This window comes from Vombatus ursinus, unplaced genomic scaffold (assembly GCF_900497805.2).
Source record: "Vombatus ursinus unplaced genomic scaffold, bare-nosed wombat genome assembly UNPS02014945.1, whole genome shotgun sequence".
In the NCBI taxonomy this organism is placed as follows: Eukaryota; Metazoa; Chordata; class Mammalia; order Diprotodontia; family Vombatidae; genus Vombatus; species Vombatus ursinus.
In genome coordinates this window covers 1,876,501-1,896,569 of record NW_020954723.1, presented here as the reverse complement: position 1 = coordinate 1,896,569, position 20,069 = coordinate 1,876,501, and the positions used below count along the sequence as shown (strand labels likewise).

At 34.4% G+C, this 20,069-nt stretch overlaps 1 protein-coding gene across 5 annotated transcripts in view; it reads left to right on the top strand.

Moving 5' to 3' along the window:
• Window positions 1–20,069, top strand: part of LOC114029979 (pecanex-like protein 1) — a 238,611-nt gene that overhangs the window by 104,657 nt on the left and 113,885 nt on the right. The window contains exons 7-8 of one of the 5 annotated variants that reach the window (XM_027844626.1): window positions 5,998–6,130; window positions 13,794–13,978. The exons of the other annotated variants lie outside the window; for them this stretch is intronic. Coding sequence (XP_027700427.1) covers window positions 5,998–6,130; window positions 13,794–13,978 — 318 coding nt within the window. The remainder of the gene's footprint in view (window positions 1–5,997; window positions 6,131–13,793; window positions 13,979–20,069) is intronic. 5 annotated transcript variants of the gene reach the window in all.

Sequence of the window (20,069 nt, the reverse complement as noted above, 5' to 3'; positions counted from 1 at the left end):
TTTTTGGTTAGGCAGTGGGGTTAAGTGACTTGCCCAGGGTCACACAGCTAGTAAGGGTTATGAGTCCAAGGCCAGATCTGAACTCAGGTCCTCCTGAATCCAGGGCCGGTGGTCTATCCACTGTGCCACCTAGCTGCCCCTTACAATAAATTCTAAATGGATAAATGTCTTAGAAAAGATTAAAATATTTGAGGACATTGGAATGAGATATCTTGTGCAAGGGAGAGATGTTGATAAAAGATAAAATAAATTTTATTTTTTAAAATGGAAAAGCTCTGCATGCACACAAAAAAAATTGGAAGAGAATAACGTGAAAAAAAATCTTCAAAGTGAATTTCTGTGATAATGATCTCATAACCAAGATATATAATGAATTAATACAAATATAAAGGAACAAGAACCACTTCCCAATGGCTAAATGGTCAAGGCACAGGGACAGGCAGTTTGCAAATGATGAAATATGAGCCATCAATAACCACATGAAAAGTCTGCCTGTCATTAATAATAGAAAGGCAGATCAAAACTCTCACATTCCTTCTACCTCATACTTATCAGACTGACAAAAGAAGAAAATAATTGTTAGGTTATGGGAAAACAGGTACATTAGTGCACCATTGGTGGAGTTGTGAATCAGTCCAATTCTTAAAAACCATTTAGAACTGAACCCCAAAGGTCACAAAACAGTACTTACTCTTTGACCCTGCAGTACTACGAGATATACCTTAATGAGGTCAAGGATAGAAGAACCTACATGTATGATGATATTTATAGCAGTTGGTGAATGGCTAAATAAATTGTGATATTAAAGCATAAGAAATGAGGAATATAACTGGTCCCAAGAAATACATAAAGAACTGATTCTGAGTGAATTGATAACAGTAATGAGGAGAACTTTTGAAAGACTTGAAACTTTGACTAAAACAATGGGTTGATGAAGTTCATCTTGAACTTCTTGATAGAGGGCTGATAGGCTAGAATACATTCTCAGATATAGCCAGTATCTTTATTTTGTTTTGATGGAATAGATCTTTCATAATTGTCATGAGGAAAGGCATATACTTAGGGGAGATGGATTATTGGCCAGTGACATTTAAAAATTTTTTAAATAGAATCCAAATTAAATGATGATGTAATATGCTGGAAAGAACAATAGACATGCAGTCTTTTTCTTTGTATTTTGAAACATTTGTGCTTGTTGATGATTGTTAGATGCATAATAAAATACTTTTATCAAATAGGTATATCAAAATATGTACAGAGTAGATGGAAGGTGACCTTAGAGGGGAAAGGAACTAGCAGCTGGAGGGAATTAAGAAAGGTCTTATAAAGAAGATAGCATTTGAGTTGAGTCTTCAAGAAAGCAGATTCTGAGAGGCTCAACTAGGGAGAGAGAAATTTCCAGGCATGGAGATAGCTAGTGTGAAGGTGTAGAATAGGAGATTGAGATTATTGTTCCTTGAACTGTACCTTGTGTATGGAGGAACAAAGTGTAAAAATATTGGAAACATAAGAAGAGACCAGGATGTGAAGAGCTTTAAATACTAGAGTTCACATTTTTTACTAGAAGTAATAGGGAGCCAGTGGAGTTTAATGAATGTGGGGTGAGGCTTAAGTGACGTAACTAGACCTACACTTACAGAGGCTGGGTTGGAGTGGGGAGAGACAGGAAAACCAATTAAGACACTAAGCAGTAGTCCAGATGTGAAACAATGTGACAATGTGGCCTTGAACTAAGGTACTGCCTATGAATGGAGAGAGGACATATAGAAAAGAGATGTTGTGGAGAAGGAAACAAGATTTCAAGATTTCGCACTTCATTGTATTTGTTGTGTCTGTGGAGTTGAGCGAGAGGTCATGTATGACACTGAGGTTGTGGACTTGTGACTAGATGATACCTAGGAGCAAAAGACTAGTTAACCTCAAGATTTATTTTAGGCCTTTTGTCAGTCTGAATTCTATTTAGTTCTTTGAAATAATTTGTTTTTAAGAAAATATATACCTAGCTGTCAAACTGTTGCTGAATGAGAGTTATCCTAGGCTTGCTAAGAGTGGATAAAGCTGTGTCTTGGACTCTCTTGCCTTTTGTCCTTTCATTTTCTCTCTTATAATTTCATTAGTTCCCCTGATTTCACTTATATTTATTCAGAGGACCGTCTAATCTTTATATCCAGCTCATATTTTTTTTTCCTTGAATTCCAGTTCCATATTACCTACTTTTTGCTAGATATCTATTTAATTGTCAAGTCTTATTGATCCTATTTCTACACAGAAGTTCTTAATCTTGAGTCTGAAAACTTTGTTTTAAAAGTTTTTAATGACTGCATTTCTATATAATCCATTTGTTATGTAAGCCCGTACATATTATGTTATTATTATGATTTATAAGCTTCACTATACTGCCAAAAGGATTCATGACAGAAAAAAGGTTAAGAATCTCTACAATACATTTCTCACAAACTGTATCTCATGCTCCACTCACAAGGAGCTGTTAACCCTAGTTCAAACCCTCATCACCTTTTGCCCGGACTATTGCATTATCTTCTGAATTGGTTTTTTAGTTTTAGTCTCTCTCCCTTCCAGTGTATACTATGGCAAAATTAATATTCATAAAGTATCTTTCTGACAATGTCACTGCTTTTGCTTAAGAAGCTTCAGTGACTTAATTTCCTCTAAAGTAAAAACCCCTCTTTGCATTTAAATCTCTTCACAATTTGGAGTCTTTTTCCATTCAAAGCCCTTCACAGTTGGGCCTCAACCTGTGTTTCCAGACTAATATCACTTATTGGCTCCTTGTTACATACCCTAATTTCCAGCCAAACTGATCTGTTTGCTGTTTCTCATATACCATAATCCATGTCTCATCTTCATGTTTTTTGCACAAATTCTCTCCCATGCTTAAATTTCTTGCCCTCTTCCTCTCTGACGTTTTGGAATTCTCTAGCTCTTCTAAAGGTTCAGCTCAGGTGTCACCGCTTATAGAAGTCCTTTCCTTATTCCTCCAGTTGTTAGTGCTTTCTACCACTTACTCCCCATTTATTTTCTGTGTGCTGTGTGTGTGTGTGTGTGTTGCTTGTCCTAGTAGAATTTCAGCTTCTCCAGTGTATGGTGTTTCCTTTTAGTTTTTGTATCCATAGCACCTAGCATATTGCCTTGCTCATGGTAGGTACTTAGTAAATACTTGTTGATTTGAATTCTCCAAATTTTAGTTTTTTCTTAAATTGAGAGCTTTAGCAAGAAATTCTTATGACTGATGATCAGTTTTTTTTTTTACAACTGACTCCTTGTGTATATATCCAGCTCCCGTTTCTCTATTCACTTTCAAGTTTTACTTCTCCATCACCCATTGGACATTTCTACCTGGGTGTCCCTTAGGCATTCCAAGCTCCACATGACTAAAATCAAATTTATTGTCTTTCCCTTTAACTTGCAACTTCCCTTCACCTTCCAGTTCCAGTTGAAAGATTTGCAACTTGAGAGTAATTCTTGACTTTTTATTCTTCATCTCCCCATCCAGTTAGTTGCCAAGTTTTGTCAATTCTATCTTTACAACTCTTGCATCTGCCACTTTCTCTCTACTTTTAACAGTCACTGTCCTATTTCAGGCATTCATTGCCTCTCGCCTAGATCATCTCAGTTCCCTGCTCAAGAAGAATCTTCAGTGATGCCCAACTGTTGCCTTTTGGATCAAATAAAAACTCCTTAGTTTGGTATTTAAAGCCTTGTCATCAAGGTTGGATTCCAGCCTACCTTTCCATGCTTATTACATGTTGCTCAGTCTGGCCAAACTGACCTATTTTGGTTCCCTTATAAATGACATTGTCTTCTGTCTCCTTGTTTGGAATGCACTCCCACTTCTCTGAATCTTTGAATCCATATTTTCCCTTTAAAGCTCAGCTAGTCACTTCTTTCGTGAGACCTTTCTTGATTATAAATGACATTGTCTTCTATCTCCTTGCTTGGAATGCACTCCCACTTCACCTCTAAATCTTTGAATCCATATTTTCCCTTTAAAGCTCAGCTAGTCACTTCTTCCGTGAGACCTTTCTTGATTTTTGCACTCCGCGAAGCTGCTTCTCCCTTCCCTAAAAAATTGCCCTGTATTTACTTCATATTTACTTGTATCTACTTATATGTGTACTGTTGTACATGTATTCCCTTCATAGAATATAACTCCTTGAGAGCAAGAAGTGATTTGTTTTTGTCTTTGCATCCTCAGTTCCTCTCACATAGTAGCTTTATAAATGCTGGATAGATTTCCACTGTTACCCAGCTAGATGTCCTTTCTTCTTTCCTCTGTGATTTGACTGGCTTATTTTTTCCCTTCCTTTTTCCTTGTTGCAGGGGAGGGGAAGGAGAATATGTCCTAGGAATGGTTCATAGTCAGCTTGTTTTTTTTTTTTTTTTGACAAGCATTCCCAAGCTTACAATATAGATACTTGTTAAAGCATAGAATTTCATTAAGAGCCTTTGTTGTTGTTAAGTCATTTCAGTTGTGTCCAACTCTTTGTGACCTCATTTGGGGTTTTCTTGGCAAAGATCCTGGAGTGGTTTACCATTTCCTTCTCCAGCTCGCAGAGGAGGAAACTTAGGCCAAGAGGGTTAAATGACTTGCCTAGTGTCACCCAGTTAGTAAGTGTTTAAATCCAGATTTGAACTCAGGAAGACTCGTCTTCCTGACTCCAGGCCCAGCACTCTATTGCGCCACCTAGCGGTCCCATCATTATGGCATATAACAACTTTATCCCATTCTCTTAGCAGTAATAACTTATAAACAGAAGGATAGTGTATATGTACACACTATGTGTATATACATATATGTATGTATACACATATATATGTATAGACACACACACATATATATGGACAGCTCTCTTTCTGTTCCAACTTGTGTTATCTTATCATTTTTGTTTACTATCAAAAAAACTTAAATAGGTAAAAACGATAAGACAGATTATAGATTTATTTTGTATTTTTTTCAGCTATTTCTAGAACAAAAAACTCTCAAAATACTCCCAAATTATAGTAGAACCAAACTCTTTTAACCTGGAACAGTTCTCTATGTATTTTTAAAAGAAATGATTAGTATTTTTTAAATATTTAAATTGATAAATTGAATGCCATTTCTGCTTGAGAGAGTAGTATGGTGTGTTAGACTTATACATTATATTGCCATTTTAATAAGTTTTACTTATACATTGTATTGTCATTTTAATGAGTATTGCTTATTTCTGTATGTCTGAGTTTTTGTGCCTTATTGCTTTGGAAGCAAACATTTAACCCTTCGCTTTGCTGATCTTAGTGTCCTGCTGGAGAAGGGGACATAATACTGATGTTAGTCCAGAGGCATATGCATTCATAAAACTGAGTTTGGTAGGAGGAGAACCCACAGTTAAAATTTATTCTTATATTCTTAAAATGAGATTTCAATATACCAATTGTGCAGCTTGTATATTTGATGCTGCCAAAAATTGTAGTCAGCATATGAAAGCACTAGTTAAATTTTTAAACTTACCTTGTTTCTCTTCTACATAAGGAAAATTAAATAAAGCCATAGTGTAGTGTCTTTATTGTTTCATCAGAAAATCTGATGTTGTCTCTTTAGAAGATTGATAGAAATTATTAGTGTTTTGCTGAGTCCCTTACATAAAAACTAGAGTGGGAAGTAAGTAAATGCAATCCAAAGACTTTCAGTAGAGTTTTTAAGCAATTTGAAGATGTTAAAAAAGGTATTTGAGGAAAATAAAAGTGGAAAGTAGAACATATTCTGGTTTTAAAATAGTTTGGTAGGATTGACATTTATTAATCACCTTAGATATGCATGTTTTTTTGGACTCTACATAGAATGAAAGATAATATATAAATTATTTCTAAAAACAAATTTCGTTAACAAGGCCGCATTTCTTGGGATAATGGGGAGGCAAGGGAAAGACAGACTTTAAGCTGCGTGTTTATACCCCTAACTGGGTTCTTATTTGACCTGAGTCTGTCTTGATGCAGCAGCACAGGACAGCGAGGAGATGGTTACATTTCGCCGTGAACGCAGCACATTTAGGCGTCAGGCAGTACGGCGCAGGCACAATGCAGGGAGTAACCCTACCCCTCCTACATTGCTCATCGGATCACCCCTCAGGTACAGTATTAAAAGTTCCCACCATATTTAGCATGCATGTAGCAGTCTTTTTAACCTTTCCTCTTCTCTTTTCCCCACTCCCTCATCCCCATTTCCAAGAAGTCATTTGAATAACTTTTATTCTTCCTTCTAATCATTCCTTTATTCTGTGCTTTTTGTAAGCTCTTTGGGGCTTTCCTTGCATGTGATGATGGGCTTGTTGAAATGCGCATGTCTATGTTGCACCATTTTTTTCCCCCAGAATATTCAGATAAGCTGTTTTTTATTTGCAGAAAAGATTTCGTAGTCCTATCAGTATAAAAAAGCAGCTTTCAGCTATATATATATATATATTTTTAGTTATCTTAGTATTTTACTTACTTCCTGGTATGGTATGGTAGAAAGAATACTTTACTAAACATTGGAAGGTCTGAGCACTAACTTGGCTGCCACTTAAAAAGTTCTATGACTTCTTTTTAACCTCTACAACTAATTTTTTCTTATTTGAAGAATGAGTGGGGTGGACTAGATAACTTCTCAGGTCCCTTCTAGCCTTAAAATTCTATGGAAATAGAAGCATATTAGTTTTGGCATTTCTTTTTCTATATGACTTCCTGGGGAAAAAACATGGGAATGAGGAGTTCATGTCCTTGTTCCTGATTAACATAAATACTTTAAGCAGTTGACAGTTTAAGCTCCTAAACAAATATACTAGGTAAAGAACCAGCCCAACATTACTAGATAGTTATGTGAAAATTTATTTCACTATTTTATTCACAAATTGTCTTTATCTAATTTTGCCTTTGAACCATGTAGTATTTTGGTACCAAACAACTAATGTATAAGTAATGATAACTTGAGACATATATACATATGTAAGTCTATGTCTAAATTCTCAACACAACATAACATTGAAGAAGTAAGGGGATATGCACTGATTTCTCAGATAAGAGCTATTTTCCTGTAAAATCTCCAAAATAATGATTTTGGATCATCAATAATGATACCCCATGTAAATATTTTAGTTTATTCTCATTTGTACTTAGTTGTGTTTATATTTTGAATTAACTTGAAATTAGTGATTAAAACAACAAATGGAAAACTATTTAAAGACTTGGGCATCATATGATTCTAGAAGCACATCTCTAAAATAGATTTTAATAATATAGCATTGTCCTTGGTATCTGAAAACATTTGCTATAAGAAATTTTATAGAATCTTTTCATTTGTTTGTTCGTTTATTTATTTATTTATTTTTAGGCAATTGGGGTTAAGTGACTTGCCCAAGGTCACACAAAAAGCTAAGTGTCAAGTGTTTGGTCTGAGGCCAAATTTGAACTCAGGTCCTCCTGACTTCAGAGCTAGTGCTCTATCCACTGTACCACCTAGCTGCCCCTTAGAATCTTTTCATTTGAAACCCAAAGAAATGTTATTTTAGTTAAAACCTAGTATGGAGACAGTATAGGTGGTGGAAGATCAAGTCTTTCCACCATTGTTAAAACTGTCATTCATTTTGGGGTAAATCTTATTTTTTTTTAAATCTAGTTTTATTTGTTTTTATATATATATTATCTATATATAAGCATGTATTATGTATTTTAAAGTTTTCTCCATTTTTAATTTCACTGTTATTATAAGGAAGGGTTTCTTCCTCCACAGCTCCATCTCTTAAGTCCTGAGTATAAAGTCACAGTGTTAAACATATGGCTTGATGTTCAGCTTAAATGAATAATTAAGAAAGAAAAAGTCTCTAATAAAAGAAACTATTTAGCTTAAGAAAAAAAAATAGGCCTCTTTTGCTTTTTTCTGTGTGTGTCCTTCTTCATTCCTTTCTTTGCTTTTATATTTCTCTCTTCCCCTGCCTTACTCTGCCTTTATTTCATAAAAAACCTCTTTTTTTTTTTTTTTTTTTTTTTGCTTATAGCTTTTTAGGCAGTACTACTACACTGTGAAATAGCTTGGTGTTTTACCTATCTTTACCTCTTTTTGTTTCTTGCCTTTCCTTCTCCCCTAACCTCGATTTCTAGACAATTTCTTCCTCATTTATTCAATAAGATGCCACTTAAAAATTCTTAAATCTTTTTTCTTATCATTTTTTTTCTCCCAGACCTCTCTGTGATTTGCTGCAAGTGGGCCTGATAAATGCTCACTCACTAAAACAACCTAGAGCTGTTAACATAAGCTGTCTGGTAAAGTAGATCCTCATGCTGCCCCCTAGTTGAATACCCCAACAAGACACATAAAATTTATTTTACCCTATATTTGCAGGTTTTTAAATGCGATCTTACAAAGACAGTATGGTGCGTGGGATTTATATGTAAAATGTAAAAAAAATGCAGATTTCCTTTCTTCCTCACCGACTTTTTTTTTAACCAGTTAATTAATATAAGTGTTATAATAGGTCTTACCATCCTTCCAAATCTGTGAGGTAGGCTAAATGTTCTTATAATGTCTTTTAGCATATTAACTAAACTAGCTTCAGTGGCATTTTAAACAGATCCATATTATGCCAAATTCTAATTAGTAGCAGATACTGTTGATGGTACATTGTTGTACCATTTAAAGACAAAGGTGGTCTGTTTCCTCAGTAATAACTTGACCTTCTTGCAGAATCAGTAAAATACAGTTTCCCTGTATGGAATTCTGAAGGAATAGCATATTATTGAAAACTCTTTAATAATAGCAAAAGAAACTGAAGAAATATCTTTTCAAAGGTCACTTCTCAATAAAAATTCTAACAGGATAGCCATATAAAATTTAAGTTTTTTTTTTTTGCCAAGAAAAACTGAAAAAAATTGATAACATGATTTAATAATATTTTTTTGTTTTAAAAACTAGTTTTCAGCTTTAGATTGTTTAAAGCAAATTCAAGTTAGAAGTGTTGAGATTGTTCTGTAATTGAGAAAACTGTTAACTCCTACGATTAAATGCGCCAAAACAATTATTTCAGCAAGAAAATTGGTACATAATATGTAATGTCTATTATGATAACATTTTAATATCTTTCCATCTTTTTTCAAGACAGGCTTACAGTTAGATAGGTTTTAGGCTCTCAGTTTTTACTGAACTATAACTAAAAACTTCTGCTGTCTTTTCCATGGTAACTGTTACCAAAGAGATAGTAAAAACCAAGGATGATAATCTTAGGAAATACTGTGATAGTATTGAAGGCAATATTTTAAGTTTTCACTTAACTTAAAAAATATCTACCTCTATCTAGTTTCTCTTCATATTGAACCTGTAGACCTGAGCTACTTGCATGGTTTCTTTGAGGAAATTCAGCTTCTTTTATTAAAATAAATGACACATATTTCTGCTGTATATATGGAAAACTTTCAGTTATTACATACCTGTTTTTTGAAACTTGATGCATGTAAAGATCTATAATTAAATTCATATGTATTTAATTAAACACACATGTATTAAGTATACAAGGCACAGTACTAGGCACTGGAAGTACAATGATGAAAAATAACAGTCTCTGCTCTTAATGAGTTTACCATCCACTGAGAGTGGGAATAAGGGGCAGATCAGATGTGCCCAAATAAATATAATATAAAATAGAATGTGATAGGGATGTAGCAAGATTATAGTAATGAGTTCAGTGAAGTCAGGAATCTTCATGTAGACTTAAGACAAATATTTTTGAATACCTGATATGTACAAGATGTATTTCTAGGCATTGAGGGTGAAAGAAATAAAACATGAGAACTGGTTCTCAAATCTGACTGCAGAGACAAGTCTTTTAAAAAATGATCATACTCTGTAGTTATGTATTAAGTTCTAAGTGTACAAACAGGTGTGTGAATTTAAAAGAGGGAAAGATTAAGAAATATGATTTTGTAGTATTAATTGATAAAGCTTTAAATGTCACTGAGGCTGTTGGAAGCTGACAATATCTAGGTTTAATCTCTTCTTTTTCTTTGTTATTTTTTGCCAGTGCTATTTCTTTTTCTCATTCTAGATGTTGGATATTGCTGAGTTGATCATTAATACCAAGGCTTATTTAATAGTGAGCCAAGGGCTTCTAGAGAAATATTTACCAGTATTTTTCCGTGGAAATTTTTCTTGTCATTTTTTTTCTTCCTAGAAACATTCTGAAAATACGAATTGATGGCACTGAGTAGCTTAAACATTTGATTTGTGAATAGCTTTTAATATAAAAGTTCAAATGTGCGTTTGATTTGTAAATAGCTTTTAATATAAAAGTTCAAATGTTCGCAGACCATATGGATTTAGAGGTAACTTTTTTCCTTAGTTATGTATTTGATTTTCATGTGATTATGGCACAGTAGAAAAGAATATGGGATTTCTATCAATTTTCATTGATATGTAGTACTGTAGGAAAGAATGTGGGATTTATAGTAAAAGGACCTGGGTTTGAATACGCACTCCGCTTGCACCATTTATGTGACCTTAGAGCAAGTCACTTAACCTCTCTGTGTCTCAGTTTCTTCACCTATAAAATAAGGTAGTTAGACAAGATGAGCTGCAGAGTGTCTTCCAGCTAGAAGTCTATGATCCTGTGATATTGAAATTTTCTTTTCTCCTTGTAATTATCATCATGGATGTGTGGCATTATGAATCTCTGAGATTATGGCATAATCCTAAATATTATTTAGAATTTATGCTCTGGCTACTTTAAAAATTATATAAAGTAGAATCTTAAATATATCCATTTTAAACAAGCGCTTTGGTGCCTAAATAGCCCTTTCATTTATGACTTATTAATGGAAGGAATTATTTGGTTTGCTTTATCTATAATTTTTGGTTCTGAAAAGTCATGCCAATAGAAGCAATTGAATGTTATTTTACCTCAAATTTTTTTTTCACTTTTGAATTAATTTCATTTTAGCAAATCCCTCTAGGTTAGTTTTTTGATGAAAAGTACCTGATCAATTTGTTTTATGTTTCAGTTTTGTAGACAATATTATTTTTCTGGGATTACATTATGTACCAAGAGCTGTCTTTTCATTTGTATCTCTTTAAAGTGTAGTTCACCTTTAGCAATAAGATACATTGATGAGGAAGGTGTTATTTTTCAGTGAGTGCTTACATATCCATAGGCTAAAAAGTGCTTGTTGTGATTGGCAGTTCAATTTTTTTTGTTGCAAATTTGCCTTTTTTGACACATTGTCCTGTGTGCATGCTTGTGCTTAATTTTGCATGTTTAAAGAAATCTAGTAATTTTGTGATTTTCTAATGGTTCTAAAAAGAAGGGAGCTGAAAAACAGATGTTACGGAATGTGTTTGTTGCTGTAAGTTGGATTGAGAGCTCTTGTGAGGTATATTCTGCCCAGCCTTTTGTTATGCAGTTGTTTCAGTTTCATATTTGTCAATATTCTGACTATAGAACATTTTTTAAAAAGCCTCAAAGTATCAGTATATTGAACAGTAAACATTATTTATTAAAGATAGCTGACTTAAAATAGTAGAATAAATTGATGAGGCTTTATAAAGTCTCATTTCTTCTCCCCTTTCATCTTTTGGAAAAATGGTTATTAATTTATGCCTTTTAAAGATGTGTGGTATTATTGGTATGGATAATATTACCAGTTCAGTTCTCAACTTCCTTTATAATTTTATACTTTAAAAAATTTACTTTGTTGGAAATATTAATTACCTTGCATCCAACTTGTGATCTGTCTTTTCAGAGCTTAGGTAGGCTGGTCCTGGGACAACACATATACAGCCTGTTAACTGGGCCCATTAATTCACATACTGCGTTAATTATTGTTTACTTTTATGAAGTTAAATTTATCAGAATGCAAAAGTGAGTTGTACAATATATAAAAAATTATGTAATGAACATGCAAATCAGCAGGCATCCAGTAATTTCAAATTTTGCTAAAGATGTTCTACTGTGAACTAAGAATATTAAGATTGATACCCTAAAGAATTACCTCTCAAGGAGATTACAGTCTAATGGTTAGGAGAATCAGGACCTCATTAATGGTGAAGGGTTTGGTTCTCCTCAGGGTTACCTGGAACTCCCTGGGAGAGAAGATGCTCTGCCTTGTGATGATGAGCTTTTGGAACTTAATGTTGAAGGCTGGGTTTTAGACCTCAGTGCCTACAGTGGTAAGCCTGGCTTTGTGGAAATTTGTCGGCTCCTTGCCTGCATGCTTCTTAATGACAATCTTCAAGCCTGTGGGTAGCCATGTAGAATGAGATCCCTATGGTGCTTGACAGCAACCAGCTTGTTAAACATCCATCTTTGTCAGTAACTACCCAGTCTACTTTCATGATAAAGGCTGCCACTCCTTTGTTATTGCATGGCTACATTTACTATGTTGTCAGTCATGAGGATGGCAAGTAACTTCTCATATATCAGCTTGTAGACCATAGCCATACTTTCTGGTCATAGAGCTGTAGTATGTGTCTCCATGCAGAACATATGTTTCAAGTGCCTTATGACATATAAGAAGCATAACTCATCTAGGATCATGCCATAGCCAGTCTTTCAGATATTTAAGAATAATGTATTTTCTTCACTTTTAAGTCATTTTAAAACAAAAATCTTGCTGCTGATACCATGCAAAAGCTAAACAGTCCTTTAGTTATAATTGTCTTCCAGGTTTGCTTCCTTTTAAGTTTTTCTGACATAAAGAATGTATGTTAGACTACACTGTGGACTGGGAAAAAAGAACATTTACAAAATGAAGATAGACATGCTGCTAAGTAATCAAAAATGACAAATTATTATGGTTTTCAAATTGGCCCTTGGTATGAATGTTTTAGGCCAATGACATACTTTTAGAGATTGAACCAAATGTTGATAACAATCTTACAGATAAGACTTCTTATCCTAAATTTTCTTTTGCCACCATCTCAGTTTATATTTTATTTTAACTTATCTTTTAGGTTTTCTGATATTTCCCTTTTTCTTATTAGTCTAAATATTTTTTCCCGTTTAGTTCAATGAGAATTCTGTAACATCAGAGCAAAGTGGGTTTATAATGAGTTTGAGTACCTGGGGTACATTATATTGACCTCTTGTATGACATATTTTGTGTTTGGGTGTCCATGAACTTGTATGGGAAAAAAATTACATCTTTTGTTTCACCAACCTTTTTTTTTAATTCTATGTACTTTATTTTATGCATTTAAAAACATTCTTCTAAGTGGTTCATAGGTTTCACCATACTTCTGAAGGATTCCATGATATAAAAACAATTAAGAACCTTTGTTCTAGAAACTGATCATGAACCCTGAAGTAAGGTGTATCTTCTAAAGTATCAGTTTTTTCCAGAGACATTGAAAGGACTCTACTTCTTGTCTTTTTCTATTTTCTTTCTTAAAGTGCCTATTTAGAATATACTGTAGAACAGAAAAAAACTACACAGTTAACAAAAACAAACTCCTTAATTTAACAAATACATAATGGCTACCTACCATTTGGAAAATACTATATAGATACTGTGAACCACATATAGAAGAGCATGCAGTGAAGAAGCAAAAAGATTTCTGAAGCTGTGATTATTCAGTCCAAGCTATATTAGAGATACTGGTTTACATTTATTTCAGCAATAAAACCTGCACATTTTACAAAGGCTTTTCTCTTATTCTATGCTTAATGATAAATTTATCCTTTTGAAACCTGTTTTCTGTGTTGCTTCATTTCTGGCTATTGTTTTCTCTTATTCTTCCCTGTAATGTCTCCCCAATCCGTGTTTTTTCGTAGCCTTCAAGATGGTCAGCAAGGCCAGCAGTCCACAGCCCAGGTCAAAGTCCAGTCCCGTCCCCCTTCCCAGGCTGCAGTGCTCAGTGCTAGCGCCTCCTTGCTGGTGAGAAATGGGAGTGTCCACTTAGAAGCATCACATGACAATGCATCTGCTGTAGGCGGTAGCAGTTTGCATCATGAACTTGGTATGCAGGCCTTATGTAACCTTGGTGACATGGAAGTTTTAATGCAGCAGATAATGGGTAATGATGAACTGAAATTCACTTTTCACATAGCTCCATTTCAGAACCATATATAGGCATACTTTTAACAGAATTTGAATTAAACATGAAGAGGAAAATATAAGTACTTTTCTCCTCCCATTTTCTCTCCACTATTGTCCCATACTTTTCTCTCTAGCATGTTCACTGTAAAGGAACATTTAAAAAAAGTTTGCTGATGTTAATGTTTTGTTTTTATAATCTAAATAGTTCTGTAGCTAAATACGTAAATATCTTGTAGAAGAATGCTGAATTGTTCTCTTGAGTGCTTAATAGTTCTGTTTCTTGTGGGAAAGAGACATTTCCTAAGATAGTTAATGTTTTGAAGTGAATGTTAATTACTTTTTCTAGGATTCATTTCAGTCCTTAATGTTATACTCCGAGATAATTATAATTGTATTATAATACCAAATACCCTTCTTTGCACCTATAATAATTTTCTATTAGTAGATCTATCTATGGCCTCAAATTCAGTAATCATTGAGGACCATGAGATCACACTTAAAATTTAAGGGCTGTAATTAACTTAAAAGGCATCTAGTGTAACTGTCTGTCTCACTTTACAATGTGGAAATGAGGGCTTAGATAGGTTTAATGGCTTGTCTAAAGTCACACATAAAGTAAGAAAAAAAAAAAAACCAGAATTTTAACCCAGGTGTGTAGACTCCAGATCTAACATTCTTTCTATTGCATGCTGCTCTGCTCCGCCTTATGGATCCAAAGACAATTTTTTTAAAAGCCCCTCCCCCCTTAAGGAGTTTATAGTCTACTTTATATATTATATAGTACTTTACAAATGAGTAATAGGAATGATAACTGATACATACAATGCTTGAAAGTTTGGGAAAGACCTTACACAAATTATCAAATTTAACCTTATATTAAATCCTAGAAGTATTATTAACCAGTCAATTAGTAAACATGTATTAAGCACTTACTTGGCACTATACTAAGTGCTGGGCATAAGAAAAAAAGCAAAAGACAGTCTCTGCCTTCAAGGAGCTTACAATTTAATGGGGGAGACAGCATGCAAACAAGTATATAAAAAGCAAACTATATACAGGATAAATAGGAAATAATTGACAGAGAAAAGGCACTGGGATTAAGAGGGTTTGGGGGGAAGGTTTCCTGTAAGTTCCTGTTAAGTTCATTGAAACTTAAAAGAAGCCAGGGAAGTCAGTAGTCAGAGCAGAGGAGGGAGAACATTCCAGGCATGGGGAAATGCTCAGAGCTGAGAGATGGAGTGTCTTGTTTGTGGAACAGTCAGAAGGCCAGAAGACATGTTGGAGAATAAGGTGTAAGAAGACTGGAAAGGGGGGAGTAGGTTATGAAGGGCTTTGAGTGCCAGAGTGTTTTGTATTTGTTCCTGAAGGCAATAGGGAGCCAACTGAAGTTTAGTGAGTAGGGAAAGTAACATGGTCACACTGGCATTTTAGGAAAATCAGTTTGGTGGCTGAAGGATGGATGGATGGGAGTAGGTAGACACTTGAGACAGGCAGACTCACCATCAGACTACTGTAATAATCCAGGCATGAGATGGTGAGGGCCTTTACTAGAGTGGTGGCAGTGTCAGAGGAGAGACAGGGGCATACTTGAGAAATATTGCAAAGGTGAAATAGACATACCTTGGCAACAGATTGGATGGGGGGTGGGAGTGAGAGATAATGAGGAGTCCAAGATAGCTTCTAGGTTGTAAACCTGAGAGAGTGGGAGGATGGTGTTGGCCTCTATAGTAATAGGGAAGGTAGGGGGTAGGGTTTATGGGGAAAGATAATGAGTTCACTTTGGGACATAATGAGTTTAAGATGCCTACTGGATCCAGTTAGAGATGTCTGAAAGGCAGTTGGAGATGTGAGATTGTGTAGGTCAGCAGAGAGGTTAGTTGATTTGAGAATCATCAGCGTAGAGTTGGCAGTTAAATCCTTGGGAATGGATGAATCACCAAGTGAAGTAGTTAACAATGAAGAAGGGGTGAGAATTCTGAGGGTCACCTATGATTTAGAGCAGGCGTTAACAACCAGTGGGCTTGCTTGCTCATGCCAAAGGATTTCAGAAGCCCCGAAACATGTAGAGGAAAACATCCGTTGTATGTAGAGGAAATCCTTTGGCAGGCTACAGGTTGTGCAGTCCTGATTTAGAAGGTGTGATCTGTTTGAGGATCCAGCAAAGGAGACTGAAATGGAGCAGTTGGATGTGTAGAAAGAAGACCAGGAGAGAGTGGTATCCCAAAAACCTAGACAGGAGAATATCAAGGAAGAGAGGGTGATAAACAGTGTCAGAGACTGCAGAGAGGTCAAAAGAAGTAAAGATTGAAAAAAGGTCATTTTATAAATGAGGAAACTGAACCTCAGAGAGGTTAAGTGATTTTTGCCCTTGGTCAAACAGCTACTATCAGTGGTAGGATTTGAATTCAGGGCTTCATCTTTCTAAATCCAACCATCTAATGTGCTGCAGACTACCTGTTTTTTAAAAATATGTTTTTATTGTTTTTTTCTATTTCTTACATCACCATAGCATCTCACGTATCCTTCTCCCTCCCTAGAGAGCCATCTTATGTGACATATTTTCTTCTTTAGAGAGGGAAAAAAAAGTCAGCAGAACTGACTGATAAATTGAAAAATCCCCAAAACGTGACAAATGTGTAATATCTGTGGACCTCTCACCTCCACGAAGGGGTATGTTGGGAGTGTCTTCCCATATCTTTTCATTTGAGTCTCATTTGATCTTTATAATTTTGTTACATTGACTTTGGATTTTTTAGTATGTCGTTCTTTCTAATTTCATTGTGATAGTTATTGTGTATATTGTTTTCTACTTATTTTACTCTGCATCAATTCATACAGGTCTTTCCATGCTTCTCTGTACTCATCACAAATACAGTTTCTTACAGTATAGTAATATTCCATTATATTTATGTGCAACAATTCGTCTAGCCTAGGGGTAGGGAACCCTGGCCTAGCCATTCCTGAGTTGATGGACATCTGTACTATTTCCAATTCTTAGGTATCACATAAAATGCTGCTATAAACATTTTGGAGTAGATAGGGACTTTTTTCTTGTAGTGGCTTTCTTCAGGTATGAATCTATTAATAAAGCCCCTTGTTAGTCATTTTATTAGCATAATTCCAAATTTCTTTCCGTAATGATTGTACCATTTCACAACTCCACCAATAGTGTATTAGTGTGTCTGTCTTTCCACAACTCTTCCAACATTAACTGTTGCCATTTTTCACCATTTTTTGCCATTTTGCAGGGTGGGAGGTAAAACTTCAGGATTGTTTTAATTTACATTTCTCTTATTAGTGATTTGGAGCATTTTTTCATGTGGCACTAAATAGTTCGCAGCTCTTTTGAGAACTATTTGTTCTTATCCTTTGACCATTGATCTATTGGGGAATCTCTTGGGGAGCCAAGATATATAAATTGAGCTCTTATCAGAAATTTGTTAAAAAGATTTTTTTCCCATTTAACCATTTCTCGTCTTACCAAGATGAATTAATATTGTCTGTGTAGAAGCTTTTCAGCTTTAAGTAATCAAAGTTACCTCTTTTATCTTTCGTAATTATAGTTCTTTTGTGACTGACTCTGCCTCTTGTTTGACTTATACATCACCTACCCATAACTGAAAGAGATATTGGATATGTTTCTTTGACTATTTTAATAGTTTGACCTATAATACTAAGGCCAGGTATCCATTCTGAATGCATTGTGGAGTGTGTAAGATGTTGGGCTAAGCCTTATTTCTGCCAGACTGTTTTCCAGTTTTCCTACTAGGTTTTATTAGACAGGGAGTTTTCCCTTATGTAATTTATATTTTCCTCTTTTTCAAACATTAGTTTATTGAGTTCTACTGTTTGTGAATCTCCTTTTTCTAGTCTGTTCCATTGCTCTATCTTTCTATTCTTGACCAATTCCAGATGATTTTCATGACTGCTGCTTTATAATATAATTTGAGTTGTGGGAGTATTATTCCCTCTTCATCCTTTCTTCTTTTCCTCATTTTCCTTGGTACTCTAGATTTTTTTGTTTTCCAAATGAATTTTGTTATTACTTTTATTACAGACTACCTATTAAGGACAATTATTTTCTGACAATGATTAAGCAAGAAAAAATTTTGTGCATCTACTTTTGATATTATTAGTCAAATATATAACTAGAATTTTACTGTTGGTATGTATGCATTTTCAGGTAACAAAGTTACTTTTAGTTGCAAATATATTCAGTAAAGTAGTAACAGTGCCTTTAAAGCTAATGATATCTCTTTTCATAATATTTTTCTTAAGTGAGCCTAAAGTTCTTTGCAGAAATGATTCATATTCATAATATTGTCATGAATCTTCATTTAATACTACCTTGTATCATAGATTTTGCATTGTGGTTACTGTAGTAGATGAAGTTTGAAGTATGAAGTTTTAATTCGATTGTTTTTAAATCCCGAGACATTTCTGCAGGTATAATTGCAGCATTAGTTACCTTTCTCTTATAAAGGTATTTGGTGTGCCACAAAGCTTTGTCTAGGAATCTTTTCCTGTAAGAACATCAAGTCTCTTTTTAAAAATAAATTTTTATTGATATCTTGTTCTTTTATTGCCTAAATTTCCCCTATATCCCTTCCTCTTTCTCCTCACAAAAAAGTCATTTCTCATAACAAAGAATTTTTTTTTAAGATAAAGAGGTGGGGATGAAGGAGCAAAACTGAGCAATGCACCAAAAAAAAAAAACCAAAATACCAAAACTTAATACATACAGTTTCTCACACTCAGGAACTCTCCTTCGTTCCACCTCTTCTGGGGCATGTTTCTTCTCATATCTATTCTTTGGGCAAAGCTTGTTCTTTGTAATTTTGTAACATTCATTTTCACTTGTTTCGTGGTTCTTCTTTCCATTTACAATGTTGTAGCCATTGTGTATATTGTTTTCTTGCCTCCACTTGGTTCACCTTTTATCAGTTCATATAAGTCAATACACGCTTCTTTACTCATCATGTTCCTTATTTCTTACAGCACAATATTCTATTCTATTTATAAAGTACGCGTGTTTCTTTAGCCATTACCTAGTAATGAAGTCAATGAAATGCCAATCCATACCTAGTACATGAAATGTTAATGTATTCTTATATCAGCATATACTGTGGTATAGGCTGCCAAACTGGATGCTTTACAATCCTTAATAGAGGGGGGAAAACCTTATGATTTAGGGGACTGTGGTGTATATGTACTGTGGTGTATTAAAGATGACTGACAAAAGGAATAACAGAACTTCAATTTCCTATCAGACACTGGTAGGAAAACTCAATTTCCCACCATATGTTTCTGAAGAATTTTGACTGTATTCTTTTATTAAATACTTGAACATTTCAAGGGATTTTATTAATGGTGGCCTCACTAGAATGGCAAAAGATAACAATTATGCTTTAGGATTTTGTAGCACAAATTATATTTAAATTAAAATGATTTTGTCCAGCACAATAGAGATGATGAATTCTTTCTATATTTCATTGGCTTAAAAAGGTACCAAATGGGCAACTTTCACAGTATTTAGGGTATATTTGGGTAAATATATATAACGAAATACCCACTGGAGACACTTTCTTGAGTTGAAAGAAGCTAACGGTCTGAACAATGTGTTCTTTTAGTTGATACACCTACTTTCTTTATACCCTTGCATTGTAGCTTTGTGAGGCTATTTTGTGTGTATTTGTGTATTTCCAGCATTCATTTCTTTTATTTAGAGAATCTTAGAATCAGAGCAGGCTATCTATTACAAGACAGTCCTGATGAAATAAATTCTTTCTTAATGAGAAATGGTCATTTAGCCCTCATGCCTTTGCTTCTTTAGATCTCTTGCCTAGCTGTTTAAAAACTTGTTTTGCACTCTTCTACTTCTCTCTCTTTTGTGAAATAATAACTGCTCATTATTTTTTATAAGTTGTGTCATAACAGTTAAACTTGTTTAAAATTATAATTGATTTCAATGTACTTTCTGTTGTCTATTTTTCATAATCAATTTTAAAAAG